Source organism: Ovis canadensis, chromosome X (genome assembly GCF_042477335.2).
Source record: "Ovis canadensis isolate MfBH-ARS-UI-01 breed Bighorn chromosome X, ARS-UI_OviCan_v2, whole genome shotgun sequence".
Taxonomy (NCBI): Eukaryota; Metazoa; Chordata; class Mammalia; order Artiodactyla; family Bovidae; genus Ovis; species Ovis canadensis.
Window position 1 is genome coordinate 125,075,855 of NC_091727.1, and position 17,320 is coordinate 125,093,174.

The 17,320-nt window shown below is 38.5% G+C and overlaps 2 protein-coding genes across 2 annotated transcripts in view; one reads left to right on the plus strand and one right to left on the minus strand.

The window, feature by feature from the left end:
• TRPC5 (transient receptor potential cation channel subfamily C member 5) overlaps window positions 1-17,320 on the plus strand; it is a 344,513-nt gene that overhangs the window by 206,119 nt on the left and 121,074 nt on the right. The window lies entirely within an intron of this gene.
• TRPC5OS (TRPC5 opposite strand) lies at window positions 8,921-9,253 on the minus strand. Its single transcript, XM_070289673.1, is given in 1 exon segment — window positions 8,921-9,253. A coding segment is annotated over 1 exon segment (333 nt).

Below are 17,320 nucleotides of genomic sequence, written 5' to 3' on the forward strand. Positions count from 1 at the left end.
TTGCCAATTTTAGTTACTGCTCCATTTGGAAACCATTGTGGTGACTTCCTCACTCTCCTGGGGATCTTCTTAACATATGCCCATGGAATCACCCTTGGGTTCTACATTCACTGTCCTCCAGTCCTTATTAACCTTCTCATCATTTTTTCCCTCATATTTTAGCCCTTTTTCTTTTCTGAAACTTTGCCCCCTATATCCCTTATTTCATAATTTCTCTTATTACTATTAAATTATTATAGGATACCTCCATGTTTCTATAAATTCATATATTGCTCAACTATCCTTATACCAACCTGAATATGGCAAAATGTTACATTTCTTTTTGCTCTCTCAGTTAAGCATCAGAGACCCCAAAACTGGTTTCAGGGTCTCTTTGCTATGTACTTTAAAGTAGAAAGTATCATTTGTTTTCTTGTGCTAAAATATTCATAACATGAAATTTAACCACTTTAATCAATTTTTAACTTTACAGTTCACTGACATTAAGTACATTCAGGTTGTTGTGCAATCATGACCATTACAAGTCATTTTTTGAAGATGGACAAGTTTAGGGGTGTCTACGTTTTCTTTCAATAGTGAGCCCATACAGAGTTTCATATTTTGCAGACCACATTAGTTTTCATCCATAACACGGGCAAAGTAGCATCTTTTAGCTATTAAAATTAAGGATATTCAGCAGTAATACAAAGGTAATCCAAAAAGCACTGTATTTTTGCAAAGATAAACAATTTTAGGTCTGGTGATACTCACTCATCATTGTGAATCAAATCAGTGAGAACTTTGGAATTTGATAGACTGAACTATATCAGTCAGAACACATCAAACGCCAATTCCAGGTTTGTGGCAAATAAAGCAAAGATAGTGAGTGATTCTCAACATCAATGTCAATGATATCATGAAAAATATACCCTCATAGAATCATATAAACTCAAATATGGCCCAAAATTTAGTCCCATGGCCAGAGACTTCAGAATTTAGAATTTATATATTTAGCTCCACATTTTCAAAGGTAAGTTATCTTAACAATGGTCACAGATAAGTTTTACTTTAGTTTCTTTTCAAACTAAGTTAAAAAAGCAGGGTAAGCTTGAGAATTCAGATATATCTTAAGGTTTGCACTCTAAAGACACTGCTTCCAGAATGTAAAACATGATTTATACTCATCAAAATCTAGAAACCTCTTCTGAGTTATGATTTCCACTAAACAACTCTATAATCTTTCCCAATCTATGAAATAAAGTTTGTTTTTTCTTTCTTAATCTGCAGTTCCATTGAGCCTCAAGTGGGTATAGTGTCTAATTGTTTTCTATTCAAATCCAATGTCTAGTTTAAGACTGTATACTCTCACCTTGAACAAATCAGCAATGACTTTATTTTGGGGGTGTTTTTATAACTTCAAGTTTAGTGTGTTTGGTAAGGAACACAGACCTGGTGAGCTACTAATAATTCAGGTGTCAATGAGCACTTCATTCTTAAAAGCTCTTAATCTAAGGAAGACGAAGGGAATGGCACCCCACTCCAGTACTCTTGCCTGGAAAATCCCATGGACAGAGGAGCCCGGTACGCTGCAGTCCATGGGGTCACGAAGAGTCGGACACTTACTGAGCGACTTCACTTTTGCTTTTAACTTTCATGCATTGGAGAAAGAAATGGCAACCCACTCCAGTGTTCTTGCCTAGAGAATCCCAGGGATGGTGGAGCCTGGTGGGCTGCCGTCTATGGGGTTGCACAGAGTCAGACACAACTGAAGCAACTTAGCAGCAGCAGCAGCAGCAGTCATTACAAAAGTGAAACATACACTGCTTAAGGCCGCAAGCATAAAAAAGGTCATGATCTTGATAATTTATCACATTATACAATACACTTGATCACCAATTTTCATCATACAAATTCTCCTCATGCAGAATGCAATAGACATAAATAAACGAATGTAAACTTTACCCTTCTATTATATCTATAGGAAATGAATTCAGCTTTTCTAGGTTGTATAAAATTCCTCAAATTCCTTGGAGGCATATAGTTTATATATGCTTACTCATCAAGAAGAAAAGTATATTCATATCTTAAGTGAGTCACCCTCCAGGGTCTGATGGGACACATTCAATTTGAGAGTTGTATGTTGCAAGCCCCCAAACAAATTGACATTTTTTTAAAGGCCAGTTTTTCCAGATGACCTTGAGGCTCTGAAGAAGGCTAGACAAGAATTATCTCCCAGGACCAGAACTGTTCAAAGGAGAAACAACCTCTAGATGGGAATGGGACAACTGAGCTAAAAGAGAAATTTTGTCTTCTTTTCCATACTTGATTCCATGCTTGATTCCAGTTGGACCATGGGGAGTCTATGTTTAAGAACAGGTAGGTCACTTCTCAGTCTCTATACTCAAGAGTAGAAAAAAGCAGATCTACCACTTCTCCACTTTATAGTATCATGCCTGCTGACACATTGTCCAGTCTTCTTTCAAAGCATGCTGTGATTCCAAGAGGGCAGAAATTCCCAGTATTAATGGAAATTTTCTCAACACATGGAGGTATTATAAGGGAGTAGTATCAGAGACTCATGCACCAGGAAAAAGTACCCAAAGATAAGCCTGCTCACATCAAAAGTTTCAAACAGAAAATATGTTTCTATGTCTCTTAAACCTGGAGCCAAAAAGCTTTATTTAAAAAAAAAAAATTTTTTTTTCCCTCTATAAAATGAGCTGCAACACAGCTGATTTTCCAAAACTGGAAGTTAGGAGTTGCCAACAGTAAAAATTGAGAAGATAATGGTTTCAAGAAAGACCAGTTTCCCCAAGTTTAACTAAGAATAAAACTATTTAAAAATGATTAGTATTACCAGAATTTATCATCTAGAGACATGTGTATTCATGTGTTTTAAACAACACATTTTGTTAATAGCATCTTTGATTAAAGGAATCTGAAACACTGAAGTTGTTTTTCCTGTGACTGCCTGGTCTACTTTATATGAATACTTGTGTTAAACTAAACAATACCTCTGGAGATGCTTTCAGCATTTTACTAGGGTCGTTAAGATGCAACTGTGACAAGGGGTAAAGAGTGCAATGGTTTTCCTTACCTTGCCAAAATGCAGTTTCATTCTTCAGGGTATAAATGGAGATCACCTTCAAAGACTATTACCCTGAAGAGATTTGACCCTTGAGACTGATAGTTGTATCTGCCAATATAAAAAACTCCCAAGTAATGTCAGGAACTAGAGGTTATTTTTTTCTTTTTGGACAATTTCTTTTGGACAATTGTTTTCTTTTTGGTTGGTTGGTTGGCTTGTGAGCTAAGGGTTATACTGTTAGGAGAAAAACAAGTTTTAAATGTGATCTGAAGGGATGTGCTTTGCTGTGCTTAGTCACTCAGTCATGTCCGACTCTTTGTGACCCTATGGACTATAGCCTGCCAGGCTCCTCTGTCCATGGCGATTCTCCAGGCAAGAATACTGGAGTGGGTTGCCATGCCCTCCTCCAGGGCACCTGGAGGGATAGGAGCCTTGAGAAAATAAGAAGTATACACTAGAGAAAATGGCTAAATATCTCTAGTGTATTAAGATATGATTGTCCATACAAGAATACAATAGTCAGCTTTGATGTAAAAAATGAATCTAGTTGGATAGTAGTGGGTTAATAATGCACAGAGTTACATAACTCCCTTGGGAACAAAATCTTAGCTTTAAATGGAATATAATTCACTATTTCTTGAAAGGCTGCTTTTTCATTGTTGTTTCCCCACCCCCACCCCCACCCCCGCCACCTCATTACTATTCCTAGCAGCACTGAGTAGACTCCCAAGAAGAATTTAATTTGGTGAAGAAAAAGCTCAAAATAATGAAACAAAAACTTATTCCAATTGTAACAGTGTATTTACTGACATCCAGTGAAATGAGATGGAGAAGGCGATGGCACCCCACTCCAGTACTCTTGCCTGGAAAATCCCGTGGATGGAGGAGCCTGGTAGGCTGTAGTCCATGGGGTCGCTAAGAGTCAGGCATGACTGAGCGACTTCACTTTCACTTTTCACTTTCATGCACTGGAGAAGGAAATGGCAACCCACTCCAGTATTCTTGCCTGGAGAATCCCAGGGATGGTGGAGCCTGGTGGGCTGCCGTCTATGGGGTCACACAGAGTCGGACACAACTGAAGTGACTGAGCAGCAGCAGCAGTGAAATGAGAAAGCTCTAATCTCTTTGAAAATGAATGTAAAACTACTGGATAATCTTTACATGTCACATAGACTTTTAGGTATTTCATGTAGACATTTTGTAACTCTTCCTAAAAAGTCCTGATTTCATATACTCTTTCCCATTGTCAAATATATCAATCACAGAGTCCAAAAGACTGTTCTATACATCTGTGTCTCTTTTGCTGTCTTGCATACAGGATTTATTTAAAAAAGAAAGAAAGAAAGAAAGAAAATAAAGGAACACATTAATAAAAATATATATGTATCAGCCAAAAGCTTTGAAAAATGTATCATTTTATGTGTTCCTTATTATCTTTGAAGGTAGGCAGAAAAGTTGTTATAACTATCATTTCACAAACAAGAATGGACTATATTTCAGAGATTTGTTGAGGACTATCTATCTGACAAAGCCACATAAACAGCTGCATGCATGCTAAGCTGCTTCAGTTGTGTCCGACTCTGCAACACTATGAACTGTAGCCCACCAGGCTCCTCTGTCCATGTGATTCTCCAGGCAAAACTACTGGAGCAGGTTGCAATTTCCTTCTTCAGGGAATCTTCCCGACCTAGGGATTGAACCTGTATCTCTCATGTCTCCTGCATTTCCATGCAGGTTCTTTACCACTAGCACCACCTGGAAAGCCCAAGGAGCTGCATAACTGTTGACAACTTGTTACTTTAATTCTCTCTCCTGAAAATATCTTCCCTAGTATTTCATATTCTTAAGTATGTTCTTATTTCTTATCACTATTAACTTTAATTCTAATTCTGCCCCATAAGAGCAAACATGCTTAATACAACAATCCATTGCTTGGAGCAGGGTTGAAAACAAAGTGAGTCACTCAGTTGTGTCCAACTCTTTGTGACCCCATGGAGCCTGCCAGGTTCCTCTGTTCATGGAATTCTCCAGACTAGAATACTGGAGTGGGTAGCCATTGCCTCCCTCCAAGGGATCTTCCCAACACAGGTCTCTCATATTGCATGCTGATTCTTTGCCATCTTGAGCCACCAGGGAAGCCCACATCTTAACACATATAATCACACAATCAAAGCAAACATTTTTATCTAATCTTGAGGTGCCATTGTGGTATAATCTTTCCAGGTGACCCATGTAGCCAGGAGGCTAGACAGTTCCACACATTACAAGGTTGTAGCAGCTTCTTGTTTGACACTTAAGGACCATGTTTGACTATTTTTTTTATAGGCTGGTTCAAGCTTTATCTTGTTTCAATGTCTGGGGTAGTCTCATAGGTTTCACTTGATATATTTTGATGACTTGCCTGAGTAAGTATGCTTGATTGTGTTCTTTCATTACAACTAACAATTTTAACAGGCTCACTCTAATCTGCTGTGGAATCATCATAAAGTTCATATTCCAAAGTCCTACTTGGAAGAATAGCTACCCTTCAGTATCAATCATATGTGAGGAGCACCAGATCTTTCCATTTATAGTTAAATTGCTCACCAAATAAAATTCATAGCAAACTGATGGTCTCTCCTTGGATATGTTTCCTGATCTTGTGCAAGTATTCATGCCTTGAGATTTACTGTGACACGAAATTATAGCCCAATTTCCTAAGGTCCAAATTTCTAGTGGAGAGTGTATATCTTCCCTGACTGTTTCTAAGTCTTTAATTAAAGCACAGATTCTATCTTTTAACTTCTATTCAATTCCTCTTTTATTCTTCTTCTTGGCTGCTACATATATAGATTTTCTTATTTAACTCTAATCACTAGTATTTCCTTATAAAACTGCTCTTATTGGAATGGTGGGGATAAATGGTTACTTCTTGCTTTCCCACTGTTCTGTTTAGGTTAATGTGGCAGAGTTCCATTGCATTGCATCTATTATTTACCATGTTGGACACAGTTTATAGAGTTACTTACCCCGGGCACATAAGGCTCAGTTTGTCCAGTTATTGCAACAGAAAAGCCCCTCAATCTGCTGTCTGATATGGTTTGTAATTATCCACAGTAGTTGCTTGTAATATAACTTTTATTTCTCGTCTTTTATCACCCCTCTAAGTCTCCTGGATCCTCATTTACTCTATCAATCTTTCCACATAGCAGTCTGCTGTGAAACCTTCTCATATTGTTATATTTCATTAGTTCCCTAGTTCTTCTGATTTTCAAAATAGTCTCTAAAAAAATACAACAAGCTTGTGGATATTAAAAAAAAAAACATAAGTAGACTCACAAATATAGAATGGTTACCAGTGGGGAGACAGGGGGAGGGAGGGGCAAGATAGGGGCAGAGGAGTAAGATGTACAAACTATTAGGTATAAGATAAGCTACTAGCATATACTGTACAACACGAGGGATATAGCCAATATTTGATAATAATTATAAGATGGTGTGTATGCGTGTTCAGTCACTCAGTCATGTCCAACTCTTTGCGACCCCATGGACTGTGGCCCGCCAGGCTCCTTTGTCCATGGAATTTCCCAGGCAAGAATGCTGGAGCAGTTTGCCATTTCTTACTCTAGGGGATCTTCCTGACCCAGGGATCAAACCCAGGTCTCCTGCACTGGCAGGCAGATTCTTTACCAAGGCACTACCTAGGATACCCTAAATGGAGCATAACTTTTAAAAATTGGGAATCACTATATTGTATACCTGTAAGTACAAACTGGAATCAAGATTGCCAGGAGAAATATCAATAACCTCAGATAGGCAGATGACACCACCCTGATGGCAGAAAGTGAAGAGGAACTAAAAAGCCTCTTGATGAAAGTGAAAGAGGAGAGCGAAAAAGTTGGCTTAAAGCTCAACATTCAGAAAATGAAGATCATGGCATCTGGTCCCATCACTTCATGGGAATTAGATGGGGAAACAGTGGAAATAGTGTCAGACTTTATTTTAGTGGGCTCCAAAATCACTGCAGATGGTGATTGCAGCCATGAAATTAAAAGACGCTTACTCCTTGGAAGGAAAGTTATGACCAACCTAGATAGCATATTCAAAAGCAGAGACATTACTTTGCCAACAAAGGTCCGTCTAGTCAAGGCTATGGTTTTTCCAGTAGTCATGTATGGATGTGAGAGTTGGACTGTGAAGAAGGCTGAGCGCCAAAGAATTGATGCTTTTGAACTGTGGTGTTGGAGAAGACTTGAGAGTCCCTTGGACTGCAAGGAGACCCAACAAGTCCATTCTAACGGAGATCAGTCCTGGGATTTCTTGGAAGGAATGATGCTAAAGCTGAAACTCCAGTACTTTGGCCACCTCATGAGAAGAGTTGAGTTCTTGGAAAAGACTCTGATGGTGGGAGGGATTGGGGGCAGGAGGAGAAGGAGACGACAGAGGATAAGATGGCTGGATGGCATCACCGACTCGATGGATATGAGTTTGAGTGAACTCCGGGAGATGGTGATGGACAGGGAGGCCTGGCGTGCTGCAATTCATGGGGTCACAAAGAGTTGAACATGACTGAACAACTGAACTGAACTGAAGTATACATTTTGTTTCAGTTTCTTATTGCTCCCATTTCTCAGTAAAGATTTCCATGTCAAAGTTGTAGCAGTGCCCCTTATAATAAGCCTATCAGCTATTCATTATAAATGCAGTTATATCCAAGAAAGTATACTTTATCCGCTTCTACTTATGGACCATCATCTCTAAGCCTATGCCATCAGCGTTTGACTTTTCCATAGGTGAACACTCCTCGTTAGACCTTTATCCAGGCCTCCTAGTACTAGTACTTCTCTCTTGTTATTTGGTGTAACTTGACATTTCCGTTTGAGGAACAATGCAGAGTAGTTGTGATATGGGTCAGCATTTGAGGGAACAGTCAGTACTGCATTGGAACTTCTTGGCCTCAGCTTTTTCAAAGGTGTCTTCCTGGTGAGAGTTATCTATAAACCTTTCTGAAGTTTTATTCTCTGTTAGGTAGCTGTTTTCTCAGCCTTTTTTTCTCCCAGGCCAGTATAGCTTCCTTTAGCTAACACATTCTGCCTGAATGGCCTAGTAAGTAGTTATATTTTTTCAAGTAGAAGTGCCACAATACTGGGCTTCCCTGATAGCTCAGTTGGTAAAGAATCCGCCTGCAATGCAGGAGACCCTGGCTCAATCCCTGGGTCGAAAAGATCTGCTGGAGAAGGGATAGACTACCCACTCCAGTATTCTTGGGCGTCCCTTGTGGCTCAGCTGGTAAAGAATCTGCCTGCAATGCAGATGACCTGGGTTCAATCCCTGAGTTGGGAAGATCCCCTAAAGAAGGGAACAGCTACCCACTCCAGTATTCTGACCTGGAGAATTCCATGGACTGGGGTCGCAAAGAGTCGGACACAACTGAGCGACTTTCACTCACTCATTGTTAGTGTGAATATATTCACTATAATGCCACCTTGGGGAATATTCCCCTTTTAGTTTCCATTCATTGTAGAAATTGGGTCCCAAGATGTGAGAGAGTTCATCAGGTCTTCACTCTATTGTTAGATAAGGGGTTTCTTTACTTTGCTGTTGTTTGCTCCTATTATCAGGAACCCAAGCAAGAGAACAAGTACAGGTAAAGACAGAGCCACATGCTAAAGTTAGAGCTTTTTACACAAATACAAAGAAGAAAAGAGACCACACTCTGCCGGAAGTAAATAAAATATTTAATTAATGTTCTATAAAAATTAGTAATGAAACTGCAGAACTAGAAAAACTTTTATTGCTAACATTCAGAAAACTCTGAATATATTTAAAAGAGAAATGAATAGTTCTCACATGTTGGTGGGGGTACATGAGGTCTTAGCCATTTCTTAACTCATTGTTAACATTATTGAGTTATTGTTCATATAATTCACCTATATCTAACATAGCTTGACCTACATCAAAGAGTAGGTCTTCATCTTCTCTTGGTGTCAGTATTGATTCTAAGTCTAGGAGATCAGCAAGGTCTGGTAGTGAAGCTTCCTCAGAAAGAAAAGCATCTACTTCTGGTTCTTCTGCTCCATCATTTTGCTCCATACAAGAAACTGGTTCTTGTGTGATCAACTGTAAAAGCTCTTCAGCTATTCGTATTAACTGGGCTACACAGTCAATAAGTCCACCAATAAGTACAGGGGCTGATCCAGACGCCATGCCTCTATGCTTTCTTCAGAAAATAAAATATTACTGGAAGCTATAGTAAATGAGCTTTTGGTGACAATGGATCCTGTGAGGCTGGCAGTGGTTGGTTTGGTTGAGAAATGAGGCTGTTGATATGATTATAATGATGATCAAGTACAGAATGAGGCCAGTGGTTCTACAGTACTTTCTGATAAAGTTGGTGAACCTCCCACAAAATTTACGTATGGTACTCTTGTCTGTATCGGTAGTGAACTGCTATTATAATGACCATCAGACAGATTGTCACAGCCAAGAGAAAACAGCAAAGCAGATCTAATAATAGAAAAGAGAAATACAAAGTTAGTATCCTTGAGTTTTTATCCATCATACAGGTTCCGGCTATAGGATAAGGTTGAAAGGGTGCTGCTAGCTACTGTTTCTCCTTTTTGGATGGCTCTACTACTCATAGTCCCCTTTATACTTCTCATGGTTGTTACCGCTTCTTATGGGATATGAGAACAAAGTGAGCATAGGCAGTCTATCTGTCTTTCTTGAACATCTCTATTGAGTAAGATACATATACTAAGTCTTTTAATTAATTATGTTTTTATTAGTACTTTTTCTCTTATTGCCATTTATATCTGGTGCTGCTAAATTCCTTCTGTGTTTTTAATAATCCATTCATTAAAGTTTTTTATTGCCCCTGTAGTTTGGGGAATTTATGGCAAATTGAAGTCCCACATTCTCTTTTTCCAAATTTTGTATAACTTCTGTTATAAGATTTGTTCTTTGGTCATTTCCTATCACTGCCACTATTCCATTTCTAGCTGTTATTTCTCCCAAATTTATCTAAAGCCATGGTCATACTATTCTCATTTGTATGTCTTGTATACTCTACAAACCCTATTCCTAAGTTTATAGTCCTTCAAGGTAATATTCTTTGTTTAGAAATCTAGAGAACAGCCCAATATAATCTACCTATCACATTTGTCCTACTCTTTGCGGCCCCATGGACTGTAGTCTGCCAGGCTCTTCTGTCCATGGAATATTCCAGGCCAGAATACTGGAGTGGGTAGCCGTTCCCTTCTCCAGGGGATCTTCCCAACCCACAGATCAAACCCAGGTCTCCTGCACTGCAGGCGGATTCTCTGCCATCTGAGCCACCAGGGAAGCCCTTACCAACCTCTGTTCCCCTTAGAAATGAGTTTGTTGAGGATGCAAGTTTTTAGTAATTTGACATAGCTCATATTGCTTACTCATTTGTTTGATTCATAGGGTTTTTTTACACTCTTTCTCTTCTGCCTACTTAGAATGTTCATGTCCACATGCCCTGAGGTTTCACATGCCCAATCTGCAACCTTAAATTGAACTGACAAGGGGCCTGATTTGAGACTTGGAGTTCCCAAGACTGTAGAATCTGTATTAGTTTTTTTTTTTTTTTTTGGGGGGGGGTGCAGTCAGATTGTCTCCTCTCTTATTCTAAGAAGATTATTCTGTCTTTCCATTCTGATGAGCTTGTACATGTCCTACATGAATTGATAAATTCCTTTCTTTGATTTATTTTCATATCTCCCTTCACCAGATTGTTTTTCCTGCAGTAGAACAGTCTGTAATTTTCTATTAGAATATGCATTTCCAGTCCACAGCTGATCAGTATATCTATGTACTTTTGGCCAGTTGTTTTCTTGGGCATATATACATATTAAATTTCTACCCATCAGTCCTGCAAATTGGGCTGGTTTCCTCTCTCCAGCCTCAGTCAAGATTTTTTTCTAGTGGAGATTATTCGGAAGCAGCCACCCATGTCACTCTTTTAGGATACTACCAAATCTGTCTTTGCCCTGTTTCCAACAGTTCTGACCACAGTGGAGCCCATAAAGCCTCAGGCTTTACCCCAGCCACTTGAACTCCTAAGGCCTTCCTTTATTAAAGTAAAGCAAGTCATCAGCCAGATGGTCTGTGAATTTCACATGGAGCTTGCTGGTTTCCACAGTGCATGGTTTGACCTACTCAATTATATAGTATCTTCACCTAGCATAAGTCCTGTCAGAACCACACATTTTTTTAAATCTAAAATCCTGATAGTAGCTACAGGGTTTTCCCTGATGATGACAGTCCTCACTGTGATACCCACAAGACACGACTTTGGTTGGAGGCAACTTTACATCTGAAGTAGGGGGAAATGGGTATTAGACACATGGCAGTTTAACTCACAAGAAATCTCTGCTTTGTGAACGGAAATAATGGGAAAAATCATAAAAGGAATTTGGTATTAGTGTAGAGCATGAATCAGGTCATGAGAAGAAAGATACAGAAATAAAGTGTATTAAGTACTACTAGAGAGCCCCATCACATTGTTCAAAGGAAGCAATAACCTACTATGGTGCCCATAGCCCAAGGGCACAAGAGGGTAATAGGAACGTACTCACACAAAACCTATTTAATGTCTGGCTTCCCTTTCACCCAGTTTCTTTTCTCAGCTTCTTTACCTCCACCTAGGACTCTTTTTAAATTAATGCTCTTAGCCAACACACCTCATTTAATCACCTATGTGTTTCATTCTATTTCATTCTCTCTGTATTGTCATCTTTCACTATTCCTTCACATCTTTTCTTCCATCTCTCTTGAAACTGGTCAAAATCTAGAAACAAATTATAGTCAATTTATCAACAGGTATTGTATTTATAGAGTTTTTTATGACACAATCTATGTAAAAAGCAGAGAGGTAAAACATTTCATATGTTGCTATTTTATAAAGACAAATAAAAAGTGAAAGTGTTAGTCACTCAGTAATGTCCAACTCTGTGACCCCATGGGCTGTAGCCCATGAGCCTCCTCTATATGGGAGTCTCCAGGCAGGAATACTGGAGTGGGTTGCGCTGCCCTCCTCCAGGGGATCTTCTTGACCCAGGGATCGAACCTACGTCTCTTATGTCTCCTGCATTGGCAGGCAGGTTCTTTACCTCTAGCACCACCTGGGAAGCCCCCTCCAGAAGAATACTGGAGTGAGTTGCCATTTCCTTCTCCAGGGGATCTTTCCAACCCAGGGATTGAATATGGCTCTCCCACATCGCAGGCAGACTCTACCAACTTGAGCCACCAGGGAAGCCCTTTTATAAACTATCTGGGATTCTCCAGGCCAGAATACTGGAGTGAGTAACTATTCCCTTCTCCAGGGGATCTTCCCAATCCAGGGATCAAACCCGGGTCTCCCACATTTCAGGCTGATTATTTACCAATTGAGCCACCAGGGAAGCCCAAGAATACTGGAATACGTAGCCTATCCCTTCTCCAGTGGATCTTCCTGACCCAGGAACCAAACCAGGGTCTGCATTGCAGGCAGATTCCTTACCAGCTGAGCTACCAGGGAAGCCCAAAGACAAATGAAGTTACTTAATATTTATGTAATCCTTGATTTATTTTTTCTATCTCATGGTTACCTTTGATGGGAAAAAATTTCCTGACCTAGCCTTAACCCTGTTGACCACTATGTTAGCTAATCCACAATTTCTATGTTCAAAGCATCTTGGAACTGAGGAGGTGGGGATGTGGGGAGGGCAGGGAGGGTGTTGAGAATTTGCCAAATACTGCAGTGCTAAGAATAGTAACAGCACAGCATCAGCTTATTCCAGTTATGATAATTTTAAAGCAACCCCTGACCCTAAGGTGTTTGCCTAACAGTGTATTTTGCGTAGTTTGCACCTAGTCCCAACTCATCATAAGGACCATCTTATTAGCTGTTACTTCTGCCTAGAATCCCATTCCCTTAGAAAAAAATGGTTTCTTGTCATTCTGGTCTCAGCTTAAATATCATCTCTAATTTCTGACCTTCCAACCTGAAAAAGCCTCTTAACCATCCCTTTCTCATTATGCATACAGTGTATTTTTATATTCCAGTACCTATAATCATTTCATATTTTCTTATTTATTCATTTCTTTTTCCGTCTCTCACCCCTTCCCATATTTAGACTAAAATGGAGTTTCCTGAAATTAGGAAGCTTGTCTCTTCTGTTTTCTGCAAAATAGAAAGAGTGGCTGCCACATAGGTAACCAGTAAGTGTTGTTAAAGAAAGGCAGGGAAGGAGGGAAAGAGGGACAACTTTTAACTCTTTCATTGAGTAGATATTATCAGGTTACAAATATGTATGAACAGCAGGGGTACAAAGATAAACCAATTGATCAAAACACACGGTTAATAAAATGAGCAAACAATGCACAGACTGAGAGAAAATATTCACAAAACATATATCTGACAAAGAACTTGTAAACATGACATATAAAGACATACAAAGAGCTTGAACAACACAAAAATAAAAAGAAATCTTAAAAATTAGGGCAGAAATAAATGTAAAAGAAACAAAAGAGACCATAGCAAAAATCAACAAAGCCAAAAGCTGGTTCTTTGAGAAGATAAATAAAATTGAAAAACCATTAGCCAGACTCATCAACAAACAAAGGGAGAAAAATCAAATCAATAAAACTACAAATGAAAATGGAGAGATCACAACAGACAACACAGAAATACAAAGGATCATAAGAGACTACTATCAGCAACTATATGCCAATAAAATGGACAACATGGAAGAAATGGACAAATTCTTCGAAAAGTACAACTTTCTAAAACTGAACCAGGGAGAAATAGAAAATCTTAACAGACCCTTCACAAGCACAGAAATTGAAACTGTAATCAGAAATCTTCCAGCAAACAAAAGCCTAGGACTAGATGGCTTCACAGCTGAATTCTACCAAAAATTTAGAGAAGAGCTAACACCTATCCTACTCAAACTCTTCCAGAAAATTGCAGAGGAAGGTAAACTTCTAAACTCATTCTATGAGGCCACCATCACCCTAATACAAAAACCTGACAAAGATGCCACAATAAAAGAAAACTACATGCCAATATCACTGATGAACATAGATGCAAAAATCCTTAACAAAATTATAGCAAACAGAATCCAACAACATACTAAAAAGATCAAACATCATAACCAAGTGGGCTTTATCCCAGGGATGCAAGGATTCTTCAATATCTGCAAATCAATCAGTGTAATATACCACATTAACAAATAGAAAAAGAAAAACCATATGATTATCTCAATAGATGCAGAGAAAATTCAACATCCATTTATGATAAAAACTCTCCAGAAAGCAGGAATAGAAGGAACATACCTCAACATAATAAAAGCTATATATGACAAACCCACAGCAAACATTATCCTCAATGTGAAAAATTGAAAGCATTTCCCCTAAATTCAGGAACAAGACAAGGGTGCCCATTCTCATCACTATTATTCAATATAGTTTTGGATGTTTTGGAAACAGCAATCAGAGCAGAAAAAGAAATAAAAGGAATCCAAATTGGAAAAGAAGAAGTAAACTCTCACTGCACATGACATGATCCTCTACATAAAAAACCCTAAAGATTCCACCAGAAAATTACTACAGCTAATCAATGAATATGGTAAAGTCGCAGGATATAAATCAACACACAGAAATCCCTTGCATTCCTATACACTAATAATGAGAAAACAGAAAGAGAAATTAAGGAAACAATTCCATTCACCATTGCAAGGAAAAGAATAAAATACTTAGGAATATATCTACCTAAAGAAACAAAAGACCTATATTTAGAAAACCATAAAACACTGGTGAAAGAAATCAAAGAGGACACAAATAGATGGAGAAGTATACTGTGTTCATGGATCAGAAGAATCAATATAATGAAAATAAGTATACTACCTAAAGTAATCTATATATTCAATGAAATCTGTATCAAGCTACCAATAGTATTTTTCACAGAACTAGATCAAATAATTTCACAATAGGTATGGAAATACAAAAAACCTTAATAGCCAAAGCAATCATAAGAAAGAAGAATGGAACTGGAGGAATCAATCTGCCTGACTTCAGGCTCCACTACAAAGCCTCAGTCATCAAGACAGTATGGTACTGGCACAAAGACAGAAATATAGACAGTGGAACAAAACAGAAAGCCCAGAGATAAATCCACACACCTATGGACACCTTATCTTTGACAAAGGAGGCAAGAATATACAATGGATTAAAGACAATCTCTTTAACAAGTGGTGCTGGGAAAACTGGTCATCCACTTGTAAAATAATGAAACTAGAACACTTTCTAACACCATACACGAAAATAGACTCAAATGGATTAAAGATCTAAATGTAAGACCAGAAACTATAAAACTCCTAGAGGAAGACATTGACAAAACACTCTGACATAAATCAGAGCAGGATCCTCTATGACCCACCTCCCAGAATATTGGAAATAAAAGCAAAAATAAACAAATGGGACCTAATTAAAAGCTTTTGCACAACAAAGGAAACCATAAGCAAGGTGACATGACAGCCTTCAGAATGGGAGAAAATAATAGCAAATGAAGCAACTGACAAGTAACTGACCTCAAAAATATACAAGCAACTCCTGCAGCTCAATTCCAGAAAAATAAATGATCCAATCAAAAAATTGGCCAAAGAACTAAACAGACATTTCTCCAAAGAAGACATACAGATGGCTAACAAACACATGAAAAGATGCTCAACATCACTCATTATCAGAGAAAGGCAAATCAAAACCACAATGAGGTATCATTTCACACCATTCAGAATGGCTGCGATCCAAAAGTCTACAAGCAATATATTCTGCAGAGGGTGTGGAGAAAAGGGAACCCTCTTACACTGTTGGTGGGAATGCAAACTAGTACAGCCACTATGGAGAACAGTGTGGAGATTCCTTCAAAAACTGGAAATAGAACTGCATATGACCCAGCCATCCCACTGCTGGGCATACACACTGATGAAACCAGAATTGAAAGAGACATGTGTACCCCAATGTTCATCGAAGCACTGTGTATAATAGCCAGGACATGGAAGCAACCTAGATGTCCATCAGCAGACAAATGGATAAGAAAGCTGTGGTACATATACACAATGAAGCATTACTCAGCCATTAACAGAATACATTTGAATCAGTTCTAATGAGGTGGATGAAACTGGACCCTATTATACAGAGCAAAGTAAGCCAGAAAGAAAAACACCAATACAGTATACTAACACATATATATGGAATTTAGAAAGATGGTGATGATAACCCTGTATGCGAGACAGCAAAAGAGACACAGATGTATAGAAACAGTCTGTTGGACTTTGTGGGATAGGGCCAGGGTGGGATAGTTTGGGAGAATGGCATTGAAACATGTATGTTATCGTATGTGAAACGGATCGCCAGTCCAGGTTCGATGCATGATACAGGATGCTTGGGGCTGGTGCACTGGGATGACCCAGAGGGATGGGATGGGGAAGGAGGTGGGAGTGGGGTTCAGGATGGGGAACACAAGTACACCTGTGGTGGATGCATGTCAATGTATGGCAAAACCAATACAATATTGTAAACTAATTAGCCTCCAATTAAAATAAATAAATTTATATTTTATAAAAAATAAAAATTAAAAAAGTGGACAAAAGAGTTTAACAAACATTTCACAAAGGAAGAAAAATAAACAGCTAATAATCACAAGAAAATATATTCCATATCTTCATCATCAGGGAAATGCAAATTAACATCACAATGAAATACCACAACAGACTAGCTAAAATCAAAGACTGATAACACCAAATGTTGACAGAGATATAGAGCAACCAGAATTCTCACCCACTGCTTGTGGGAATGTGAAAGGATACAACCTCTTTGAAAACATCTTGCAGTTTCTTATAAAACTAGGCAAGCACCTATCCAATCCCAGCAATTCCACTCTGAGGTATTTACCCAAGAGAAATGAAAGTTCACAAAAAGACTTTTTATAAGAATGGTTATAGCAACTTTATGCATGGTAACCAAAAGTGGAAAGAACCCAGATGTCAATCAAAAAGAGAATGGATCAACTGTGGTTTATTTATACAATGTGATACTAATCAGCAATAAAAGGAAAACCACTGCTGCTAGGGATAAAAACATGGAGGGATATCAAAAACATCATACTTTATGAAAGGAGCCAGACCCCCAAAAATATATTGTATGATTCTATTCATATGTAATTCTAGAAAATGCAAAACAATCTATGGTGGAAAAATAAAAATAGCA